A 12,411-nucleotide genomic window follows, 5' to 3' on the forward strand; every position below is an offset into this window, starting at 1 on the left:
ACTGGTTCAATCCCCACTGCATTGCTCCTTATTTTGCTTTGCACAAACATGATGTGTTACGTTAATGCTCATCAAGTGAACGACCCTGTGAGCCGTGTTCATGCTCAACCCTCTGCTTGTTGCACACATGTCTGCACAGCCCTCCTCTTTACAGTATGATACACTGGTTTGCCATTTACTCACTGTCCTAAGTGTTTCTGTTTGTTAGCTTTTAAGGTTATTCGTAAAGTTATATTAACATTTGGTGTACATACTTGTCGTTAATGCTAAATGATTTCTTAAAAATACTTATTTTGTATTATCCTTATATATTTCTTTTTCTTTTTACCTACTTTGCAACTTATTTCCTGTTTGATTCCTTGTGTGTGTAAACGTACCTGGAAATGAACTTGATTCAGTTCTGTGGGGATTCTCCACAGAACTGAATGTGTGTACTTTGGGTAAAAGCGTCTAAGAAGTGATGTAATAATAATAATAATAGATTTAATTTGTTAGCGCTTTTACAGGTGCTCAAAGACGCTTTACAGATAACAGTGAAGAGAAAAGGAAATAGGAAGAAAGGAACAACAAATAAATATATAGTTAAAGTTCAAGTCAAAGAATACAAAAACAATCACACATGTAATGATTAGGGATGGTGTCGTTAAAGTTTCACATTGCTACTACTCTAATTTTTCTGATAGGCGAGGGGGGAGGGGTGAATGTCCAAATTGACCAATCAGCATCGAGTATTCAACAATGCCGTTTAAAATGTTGATTAGATATCATTATTAATCACAGGAGGAAATGAAATGTTAAGCATCTCGTACTACTTTAAAGCGGATGTGTCTCTTGGCGTGAAGAAGTGGAATTATTTACCGAATGATTTAAAGGACTGTAAGAAAATTGTGCAGTGTTTCCCATACATTGATTTATTTGTGGCGGGCCACCACAATTAAATATCGTCCCCCACAAATGGATCTCATACAAATAAATAAAAAGTAGTATTATTAATAATTTGTATTTTTTTTTTTTTTTTGGTGGTCTAATGGATAGTGAGGTGGGCTGATGATCGGAAGGTTGCGAGTTCAAATCCTGCCTGGAACACCACTACTAGTGTGCCCTTGAGCAAGGCACTTAGCCCTCGGTTACTCCAGGGAGAATGTCCCTGTGATTGGTCATTGTAAGTCGCTTTGGAATAAGCCGTCTGCTAAATGCCTGAATTGTAAATGATATTTTTGGGAGAATAAACAGATCCTCAACTCCGGTGTGTCTCACTCATTATCAACGCAACACAGAGCAACAAGATCGTTGTCTACAGCAGCCATGAACTCGCATGAATTATCTTATTTAAGGGGGGGGTGGATGCATGGACCACCCGAATAGGTAAAGGGGCCTTTGGCTTTTCTTGCCGGGGGGGGTGCGTGCGGTGCCCCCACAAATAGAATCAAATTCTGTGGGAAACACTGAAGTGTACATGTTTTGTTTTACAGTAACTGCCATCTGTTGAATAAAGAAATATGTGTGTCTGATTGTCAGCAGGAGAAAGTGAACCAGCTGCAGGATGCTGCCGTCCTCCTCGCTGCTCAGCTGCTGTTCACCGGGGGGAATCTGATCGACCAAACATGATGAAGACTGAACCGTCGGGGGGGAACGGACCCTCTAGCGGCGGGACCTCCAGCGGCGGGACCTCCAGCATGAGGAGCCCCTCGCCGCACAGGAACGCCTACGAGGCGGGGCTGGCGGCGCTGAAGAAGGCCACGGATCACTTGAACAATGCAGCTAACGGAGCGACGAGCTCCAAACCCACTCCGCTGCCCCGGCCCACCGGCAGGGGCAGGAGCTACGGGTCCAACGTCCACCGCATCAAGAACATGTTCATGCAGATGCAGTCGCCTGGAGACGAGGAGGAGGGCGACAAGATGATCGGTGAGTCACGTCAAGAGTTAGACTTTAGTGGAAGATTTCATTTCAGCCGATCTTTATTATGATAGCAGCTCATTCTGTGTAACAGTAACTTTGTGGACACCAGACACTACCCACTGATCACTGATCACTACCCACTGATCACTGATCACTACCCACTGATCACTGAGGCGGAGTCACTTTATAATTGAACTTCACAATAATGATGGGTGAGTCACGTGTCGTAGCAACTTCAAATCAGCTGCTGTCTAGAGAAAATGATGAGTTACGGCCCGTCGACACTACAGGCATCAACACATCTTGAAGCTGGGCGTGTCTGAAGCTTGGCAATTTTTTGCGAGCAACGCGACCAACAACCAATCACATGAATCTCCCGCCCCCGACATACAAAGCAATAGCAATGTTAAAACGAAGTAAACTGGATATAAACTCTCCAAACAGGCGAAAACCTACCGGTTTCACCCACTGTCTCTGCCACCTCCCTCCATGCCTGGTTCCTCCGGTTTGTCTCCCGGTAAATAGTTCTGGTCGTAAAGAACCGGGTGATTTGCTACCGTAATATCTCGTTTGGAATATGAGGAAATGAACTGCGGTCTGGCTCTCCCAGCTTGCACGCGGTTTGATTGGCTGCGCTTGCACTGGCGGGATTTTTTATAAACGGGATTTGATTGGCTGATGCCAAGCATCGAGCCTCAAGAGTTGAACATTGTTCAACTTTTGATGCCGATAGATGCTCGTGATGCTTGCAAAGCCATGCTCCGCTCCCCACAATGCAGTTCGGAGAAGATTAAAAATCTTCTACGTCACCCCATTCAAGTGAATGGGCGAAGCGTTGAAAGCATTTTTCGATGCCTGTAGTGTAGACGGGCCGTCAGACAAATATGCAAAGAAACACGATATTGATATAAAGTCTTTTAAGGTCTTTTCTTTTAAGGCTTGCAAGCATGACGACTCCTGCTGAGTGTGACAGACTCTCATGGGGACACATCAAAGCTCATTTACATGACAACAACATTTAGGTCCAGGTGGATCACAATAAGCAAAACTCACACTTGCTTCCTTTCCTCCTTTCCTTCCTGTAGTTTCATAAAACCCCTCGTGAACACATCTGTTATCACACATCCAGTTATAAGCCATTCCCAGGATACCACTTCATTAGGATTACACTGACTGTATTAAGCTTTAATACCATAATTGCCATAACACACGTCAAGAGTTAGACTTCTGTGGAGGATTCTCACACATTTCTTTGAAGTAATAATCTTTATTATTATTATTATTATTATTATAGGAACCCATTCTGTGTATTGTAGTTATATTGTACAGAGAACGACAACAGATAATTCCCACTGCTTTATAAAATCAACTAAAGAACACTGAGGTAGAATAACTTTATTAATTAACTTCACGATAAGGATTGTTAAATTACGTCAAGTACTCGCTTCGAAAGTTGAGTTTTTAAAGTTCAACTTTTCAAGCGTCGACGGAAGCGCCAGCCAATCAAATCATATGCCAGTACAAGCTCTAGCCAATCAAACCGCGTGTTTATGTGTCCGGGGCGGGAGATTAATGTGATTGGTTGTTGGTCGCGCGCCAGACACGCCCACCGGCAAGCTTCGACGCGACGGAACCGGGTGGACGCACCGTTTGACTTTTGTGGAGTCATTTCAGCCAATCTTTATTATTAGAGCAGCCCGTTCTGTGTATCGTAGTTATATTGTACAGAGAATGGATAACAGATAATACCCACTGTACCTGAGCTTTAGGAAATCAACTTTAAGAACACTGAGGTAGAATAACTTTATAACTTCACATGAATTACCTAAAGGGAGGGGACCATGTGATGTCGCTATGGTTACAAGGACAGACAAAGACATGCATATTAAGATCATTTAATTCACTAAGAAGGAAATGGAAATAGTCTTTTGCTTTTTGAAGTCAGCCGGGTGATTAAAAAACCTAATTCGGAGAAACTATGGGTAGTATCGTGGACCAAAGTTCTGTTTTACCCCTCACTTCTCCATTTAAGTGGAGTTTGTTGTCACTTTTAAAGACATGAAAAGCTCCTAATGTTCCCACATCTCAGCTGTTTTCTTGAGTATAATATTACCTACACCATTTCAAAAGATGGTCAAAACCAATCGTCGATATCACCGAGTTACACTGGGATTGATTTCTTCCCTGTCTTGTCCTTGGTCCCTGTTAACCCTCCTGTCTCCTGTCTTCAGATCAGACGGTGAAGCTGTCCTTACCGAGGGCCTCCAGCCTGAACGAGAACGTGGACCACAGCGCTCTGCTCAAACTGGGAGCTGTGGTCTCAGAGAGGGTCAACCGCTTCGACTCTAAACCCGGCGCAGAGGCGGGGGGGTTCTCCAAACTCCAGGAGACCAGAAGGATCTTCGAGCAGCGGACTCTCCAGGTGAGAGGAGTATTTGTGTTCAATTCAAAACCATCTGACTGACTGTACTAGAGAGTGGTGCAGGGATGAGTCCTAAAACTTTGAAACTGGTAATGTTATCACTTCCTGTTCCCTGGTCTGGAAGTCAATGGTTTTCTGGATGTGTAATCGGTTGTTAACACAAGCTGAAGATTAAATACCCCCCACTGGTGGATTTAAAAAGGGTGGTTCCTAACAAGTGATGTCGACTGCCGGATTTGTTGGGGACAATTCACGCTAGGGCTGCACGATATTGGAAAAAACTGACATTGCGATTTTCTTTCCCCTGCGATATATATTACGATATGAAAACATACAGGAATTGAAGAAAAAAGACCGTTTTTTCCCCGCAAACCATCGTTTCTTGAACTGTAATGCTATACAATTTGTATTTTTCTAACTATATTCAACCGGGTGAAGGATCTTAGTCACGGACGTCTGGATCATAAGTTATCAGAGCAACAAGCTGAGCTAGCTCGGTTAGCAGCGCCAAACTGCCCTGGAGAAACACATGAAAAGACTTTATTCAGTGTTTTTACCTTTAATCACCGGGTCCGTTTCAGTGTTCATTTCATCAACGAAAACTATGATGAAAAATGTTCGTCAACGACCTTTTTTACATGACTAAGACGAGATGATGACGAGCTAAAAATAGATTCTTGATAACGAAAACTATGACGAAATGTATATTTAGTTTTCGTTGACGAGACGGGACTAAGGTGTTAATGGTGGACTATCGGACATTCAAAATGCAGCATATTTTCCCCCAAGTGTCCGTCTTGTCTGTCAAAATGCATCTTACGTTTCTAACTTGCAATATCATTATTTCCGTTCTCTTCACTCCAGAAGAGCGATCTCCCTGTGTCTCTCTGTGTGCGGGGGGCGGGGCCTAACAGACATGCTGCAGCGGACACAGAGATCTGCCGGGGACGGAGCGTTCAGAGAGTATAGAGACACATTTTGACTAAAAGTTGACTAAAACGTTTTGAGTTTTCGTCGACTAAAACTAGACTAAAACTACGAAGAATAGGAATGACTAAAATGTGACTAAAACGAATAACCATTTTCGTCTAAAGACTAAGACTAAATCAAAAACAGCTGCCAAAATTAACACTGGTCCGTTTGCTTTGGAGATTTGATTGTGATTGGTGGTTTGCTCACTCAAGTACCCCTGACATGAGAGCCGCGCAAGTTTTCCTTTTCTAGCAAGCAGCAAAATAATTTTAACATGACGTGTTTGAGTTAATTTGCCTACTTAATATCAGAAGTCCTAAAAAAAATTGTAAAAAAAATGTTTTAAATGTTTTCTTTTTTAGAATCGCACGTCCACGCGATGTGAATATCGCGTATATCGCGATTATCGTCACAACGCCATATATCGTGCAGCCCTAATTCACGCCGACAGATACATTTATCAAGCATGAGTCGAAATCTGTGCATAAGATAAGATAAGATGGAGCTTTATTAATCCCTGTGGGGAAGTTCAGTAGTTTAAACAGCAACAGGGTGAGATTGAAAACAGGACAGCACAGATTCACACAAGATTAAAGATTAATACAATTAAAGATTCAATTATATAAAGTTATATTTATACATATTAAGTATATTTACATGTATGTGTGCCGGTAAAAGTTATTGTGAAAACACTGTATGGACAGTTTGTAATCAGGCCTAGGATCCGTATTTTCCCGTTACGATCCTGCTTTGATCGGTCTGAGGTTAAGGTTAGGCGAACTCCAGAGTCCTGATGTGGATAATCAATAATCACATGGAGAGATCCTATTGGAGCCATTTCTACACTAAGTGCATATGGCCAAAAAACTGTTCCAATCTTGTTTGATACGATACGAAACAATATGATATGATAATACTTCAGTGGTCAGTGTAGGTGCCAAATGCTACTTAGCCTGAGTTCATTATTTGTATTACTATTATTTGTTTACGTCACTTTTATTTGTATTTGTTGAGCACTTCCGGTAATTGTCACATGGGTGTGGTTTGTGTATATAGGTCACCTGTTTCATGTCGAGTGCGGATGACAGAGGGTGAGCTTGTGTTGCCGTCTTTGTCCCTATAGTTATTATGTTTAGATTTTGTTTATTAAATATCGTCAAACCATCTTACTTCAGTATGGACTTTCTCATTGAAAACGCGTCGCAGCTCATAGCCAAGCTTAGCCTCTCGGCGTCTCAAACTGAACTGGAAATTGAGCCGCCACAGTCGGATCAAGTCTGAAATGTGACTTTGGGAGGCTAATGCTTCTGGTTTTCTTTCCTCCCAGGAGAAGCAAGCTGCCACAAACCGGATCTTGCTGAAGAAGGAGCGAGCATCGGGCTTCCAGGACAGCCGCCTGGATGTTGTGGCTCGATTCAACGGATCCACGGAGGCTTTGGACCGGCTGGACGACCCCCCAGCTCCACTTCCTGCTCCACCTCCTATTCCAGCTCCTATTCCTGATTCTATCCCTGATTCTATCCCTGCTCCTGACGTTCTTTCCGTTGCTTCAGCTTCAGTCGGGGATGCCGTCAGTCCGACCGTTAGTCAGCTCAGCGCCAAGTTCGAGAAGACCGAGAAGACAGAGAAGACAGAGAAGACAGAGAAGACCGAGAAGACCGAGAAGACCGACCCCCCGCAGAACAATGTCGCCCAACGTCGGCCAGGTCCTGTTTTACCGCCAAAACCCAAACCACCTCCAGCGAGAGGGGAGGCGACCGGAAGGAAGGTAAGAAGAGTGTGCCTAATTGGGTTAATCTGGTATAGTTTGTGGTTTATGTGAAGGAAAAATAATCTTAGAGCTAAACAATTAAATGCGGTGTTCCCCAGGGCTCATATTTGGGTCCTGCACTTTTTGTTTTTCTATATGCATTCATTTTGAAACGTTATTATGCTGATGACACTCTGATTCTGATTCTCTTTCAGACGAAGGTGCCACCTCCCAGTAAGGAGAACCAGAAGGAGGCGACAGAAGGAGAAACGAGCACCAAGGCAGCAAAACTACCAGAATTGGCGGCAGACTGTCTACAAAACAGCTCAACTGAATTGATATCCGGCGAAGACAAGGAAGGGTTTGAACAGTCAGGAGACAAAAAGCCTACTTGCTCTTCCTCCTCCTCTTCCTCCCCCTCCTCCTCCTCGTCTTCTTCAGAGGTCAAAGGGGAGTTGGAAGTCCAGCCGATAGCGACTGAAGCTCGGGGTTCGAGTACAATGACTCCTCCGGGTCAGGATCCAAAAACTGACGAGCAGGACGGATCCAGGCTGGTTCAGGCCGACGTTCATGCCTCTTTGGAAAACGGAGAAAAAGATCCTCCTGGTTCCTCTTCCTCTTCCCCGGAGGAACGAGGAAAGGACTCTGACAGAAGAGGAGAGGAAGAGGAAGAGGATGAGGATGGCTCGAGGAAGGAGGATTACTCCGAGGGGGATTTGGTGGATATCAGTGCGTACAGTGGGATCGGAGAGGAAGACTCTGGGGGAAGTCAGCTGGACGATGAGGAGGACGAGGAAGATGAGGAGGAAGAGGAGGAAGAGGAGGATTATCAGAAGGAGAGCAGCTGCTCAGAGATCCAGGGACTTCCTGAGGAGGAGGAGCCTCCGCCGGCCAATCGGAAGATCCAGTTCAGCGTTGGGCCAATCAAGGTGAGTCGGATGGACTTGGTTTGTGTTAGAAAAATATCAATCGTCACCGGCTTGAGCTTCAATCTCAGGATCCATGTGTTTATGACCCTCTCAAAAATGGAAGTAGTCAAAACTAAAAAAAGAATTTGTTGGTATTTTTCTCCAAATCTAAAAATGCACTTTTTCTCAAAATTCAGTTTTTTCTTAAAATTCAGTTTTTTCAAAAAACAAATCTGACTTTTTCTCAAAACTCTCATAATTCTGACTTTTTCTGAATACTTAAAAGGTTATATTAGTAATCACTGGTTTGAGCTTCAACATCAGGATCCATGTATTTGTGATCCTCTCCAGAATGGAAGTAGTCATCACATACAGAGCATCAACTAGTTCCTGAACAGTGTCCTTCACATGCTGATATCCAAGAGAGGGAGTTCCACAGTCACTAGATGGAGGAATAGAAAGCAGTATTCAATGTTTACTTCAGATTAGCTCCACGTCAGAAATGATCATTCTTGTCATATTCTGACTTTTTCTCAAAATTCTGACTTTTTCTCAAAAATCTCAAAATTCTGACTTTTTCTCAAAAATCTCAAAATTCCGTCTATAATGGATTTTTTTTAACAATGACTGAAAAATCTGAAAGCAGTCCGTCATTTTGACGGATTAGAACAAACTCAGAACAGCGCCAAAGTTTCCCCGCAGCAGGGCTCCGGTGTTATGCCGTTATGTCGTTTCCAGACCTAACTTTTTACAAATCATTGAAATGGAGTTCTTGCTTTACGCTGTTGCGTGCTCCCGCGAGGTGCAGTAGACATGCATAACTCCGGTGTTGTGCCATTATGCACTCCCGGCGTGAAATGCACCCCTTGTCACGAGAACGCGCATTTGAAAATGATACGTTTACACCTTAAAATGAAAAGTAAACGTCCAGGGTTTTTTAATGGTAATTTGCAGTCGTTTAGTGGTAGGCTAGCAAGTCTTGATTTTTGTGTTTAGATTTTTCGCTCCATATTTTGATGGTTGGGGTGTTGCAATATACGTTGGTCAGGGGGTGTGACGCTGACACATTATTTGTTGACGCACAGGTGGCCCGAGGGGACGACATGAGCCGAGGGACCAGCTACCACTAAACGACTCACAGTCTGAAAATTACCATTAAAAAAAACCTGAACGTTTACTTCTCGTTTTAAGGTCTAAACGTTTCATTTAGAAATATGCGTTCCCGTGACACAGGGCGCATTTCATGGTGGGGTTGCATCATTTGACACAACACCGGCGCTAACAGTTCACAACCCCCCCCCCCCGTTGACAATTCACCAGCGTGCTCTTCCCCCCGTCAGTTGTGTACAAACCGACGGGTAATAATGGATTTTGACGGAAATGTTATGAACCTGTCCGTCAAAATGACAGACAGCAAAAAAGTCTAGCGCAACCTCTGAACTCCATAGAGGCTGAATCAGCATGTTAATCACATAGCTATCATATGCCTCAAACAGTCCTGATGCTCTTCTAGGTAATCACACATCCTGTCATGTTCACAGCTACAGTTGATACCTTTGATAGCACGTGTACTGTCCTATTGGAAGAGGACGTTCCAAAAGAGCTGTGGCTCCTACAAGAGAATATATTGCATCTGTTCGTTGGGAAGTTTCATAGTTGGTCAGTTGTTATTGGAGCCGTTACTGGGAAGAGGAACTCCATGAGGCACTTCCTCATTGGCTGTAGACTCATCACAATGTGAAAGTGTCTGACGAGTTCAAAGAACGCTTTCGGTGTCTTGGGTTCGGTTTGTTTGTCTGTCTTTAGCAGGATGGCATAGGTCTGCGCTCCCCTTCTACTTCATAATGTGAATGGCTCAGATATCCTCTGGGGATCATGACAGGTCGCGATTTTTATTGCAAAATTAGGTTTTTATATTTGAGATGGTGACCGATGGTGGCATTGAAAGGAAAGGCCAAGCAAGGTCAAACATATTGTAATAACACATCACCCAAATCTGCACTTCCTCTGGTGTTTGAGGTGCTTTAGTGTCTTTAAGCTCTTTGTTTTGGTTTTGAAACTGTGCCGCTTTGTTTCACTTCCCCAAAAAAAGCAGCTAGCTTGTGAGCAGGAGCATGTAACTGCTAAAGAACCAGGTGTTTCCTCTTGACTCGGGGCCAGAAACACCTTTAACAACTTTATAAGGAGGGCATATGTTTGACTTCAGCTTGTTTCAGTGCTGCCACATCAACTCCATCCTGTTTGTAAGGCTGACTTATAGAAATGTGTTTATTAGCTGGTGTTTGAAGCTATGCACCGATTCAGTTGATCTGAAGGAAGGCTTTTACAAGAACGATGGGTAGCCTCTGGATGTGAGATAGGGAACAGATCAAAGTCCTGGATCAGGTGATTGGAGTCGCCTATAGCTGGAGAAAAGGCCTCAACTACTCTGCTATAACTGCAGGGCCATGTGTCTTATAGGGCTGCTCAATTCATTGTATTTTTATCGCAATTACAATTATGGCTTGCAACGATTACGAAAACAACGTAATCGAAATAAAACGATTATTATTATTATGACTCTTTTTTAATTAGTTTTTCAGTTGAGTTATAAAGTTCAGGGTAATCAACTGTTAAAAACAAACTGCTCACATTTTTTTTTCTCCAATAAATGGATGTTTTCAAAGTAAATTGATAATCGTTTTTAATAGTAAAAACTATAAGCCGCGCCTTTTTTCCCACTTCTCGACCCTGCGGTTTATATAACGGTGCGGCTAATCTATGGATTTTCACAGCTAACGGCCACTAGGGGACCTCCTAAATCTATGGGTTTTCACAGCTACAGGGCACTAGGGGACCTCCTAAATCTATGGATTGTTACAGCTAACGGCCACTAGGGGACCTCCTAAATCTATGGGTTTTACAGGTTACAGTCCACCACCTTTAACTCTATGGGCTCTATGGCCGGTCCGCGCCCCCCACCTTTAAGCGGCTGGCTCCAACAGGAACAGCTGGAGGCCGGAAAAGAGTGAGACAGGTAGCGAGCAAAAGTAAAAGTGGAACCGAGAGTGGTACGAGAGACAGAACGAGAGCAAGACAGACAGACATTACGAGAGCGAGACAGTTTGTCCCCGTACCACTGGTTGAAAACCACTGCTGTAGATCACTGCCGGTACGTGCGCTGGGAGCGCACCGTTTAAGTTTGAAAGTTGAAAAGTGTGTGTGTCTGAAACGCTATGTGATACAGTACAGTTTACACAGCACATGTTCTGTAGCTACTATTGCACTAAATGCTAACACTTGAATACGTTATGCAAATATGCAACTTGTTTGTTGAAATGTTAATAAATGGGAGCTTCCTCAAACAGCCATCTCTTTCCCCACAATCCCCTCTGTGCACGAACCCTTACATATGGTAATGAAACATTAAAACACCTGCGGCTTATAGTCCAGTGCGGCTTATAGTCCAGTGCGGCTTATAGTCCAGTGCGGCTTATATATGTACACATCATTCAATTTAGCTGCTGCGGCTTATATTCAGGTCCGCCTTATTGTCCGGAAATTACGGTAATCGTGATATCAATTATTGACCCAAATAATCGAGATTATGATTAATCGAGCAGCCCTAGTGTATTATTATTATTATTATTATTATTATTAGTATCTATAAATGAATATGTGTATGACTGGAAGCTGATGAAGGGAGGCTAGAGCTGGGTTGATGTGTGGTGGAAATACTTGCAATGAAGAAGTCAAAGAGCCTTCTGAGTCTTTTTCATACAGAAAGCACCGTCTCTGAAGCTGAGTCCAGCTTCAATGGATACATGCTGAGTCATGGCTGTGTCAAAGGACAATAGACACGGGATCAGAGCAACGTTCACCCACTGAGGTCACATGACACCTGTGAGGTCACATGACACCTGTTGATCCATCTCATGTCTCAACTACATTGATATTCTTTCTTTTGGCATTTAGGACTTACAGAATATGATTATTCATATAACATGATAATCATTATTAGTGAAACATAGCTGAAGAGGTAGAGAAATAATGCAAGTATAGAGTTTAAGAGTAAAGGTTCAATGTTACTTGTTGAAAGAAGGTATTCTCAGAGGTGGGAGAAGTACTCAGATCTTGTACTTGAGTAAAAGTAGAAGTACTCAGATCTTGTACTTGAGTAAAAGTAGAAGTACTCAGATATTGTACAAGAGTAAAAGTATAAGTACTCAGGTCTTGTACTTGAGTAAAAGTAGAAGTACTCAGATCTTGTACTTCAGTAAAAGTAGAAGTACTCAGGTCTTGTACTTGAGTAAAAGTAGAAGTAATCAGATCTTGTAATTGAGTAAAAGTAGAAGTACTCAGATCTTGTTCTTGAGTAAAAGTAGAAGTACTCAGATCTTGTTCTTGAGTAAAAGTAGAAGTACTCAGATCTTGTAATTGAGTAAAAGTAGAAGTACTCAGATCTTGTTCTTGAGTAA

General features: G+C 42.9%; 1 protein-coding gene across 3 annotated transcripts in view; it reads left to right on the forward strand.

Moving 5' to 3' along the window:
* The window catches only part of LOC307016519 (neurabin-2-like), a 32,719-nt gene that overhangs the window by 5,737 nt on the left and 14,571 nt on the right, over positions 1-12,411 (forward strand). Inside the window, exons 2-6 of one of the 3 annotated variants that reach the window (XM_079645641.1) lie at positions 1,036-1,162; positions 1,519-1,908; positions 4,134-4,324; positions 6,624-7,064; positions 7,262-7,975. In XM_079645641.1, coding sequence (XP_079501767.1) covers positions 1,605-1,908; positions 4,134-4,324; positions 6,624-7,064; positions 7,262-7,975 — 1,650 coding nt within the window. In that variant the 5' untranslated portion in view covers positions 1,036-1,162; positions 1,519-1,604. The remainder of the gene's footprint in view (positions 1-1,035; positions 1,163-1,518; positions 1,909-4,133; positions 4,325-6,623; positions 7,065-7,261; positions 7,976-12,411) is intronic. The other 2 variants (XM_079645642.1, XM_079645640.1) reach the window with 2 other exon arrangements.

This window comes from Notothenia rossii, assembly GCF_949606895.1.
Source record: "Notothenia rossii genome assembly, chromosome: 8".
Taxonomy (NCBI): Eukaryota; Metazoa; Chordata; class Actinopteri; order Perciformes; family Nototheniidae; genus Notothenia; species Notothenia rossii.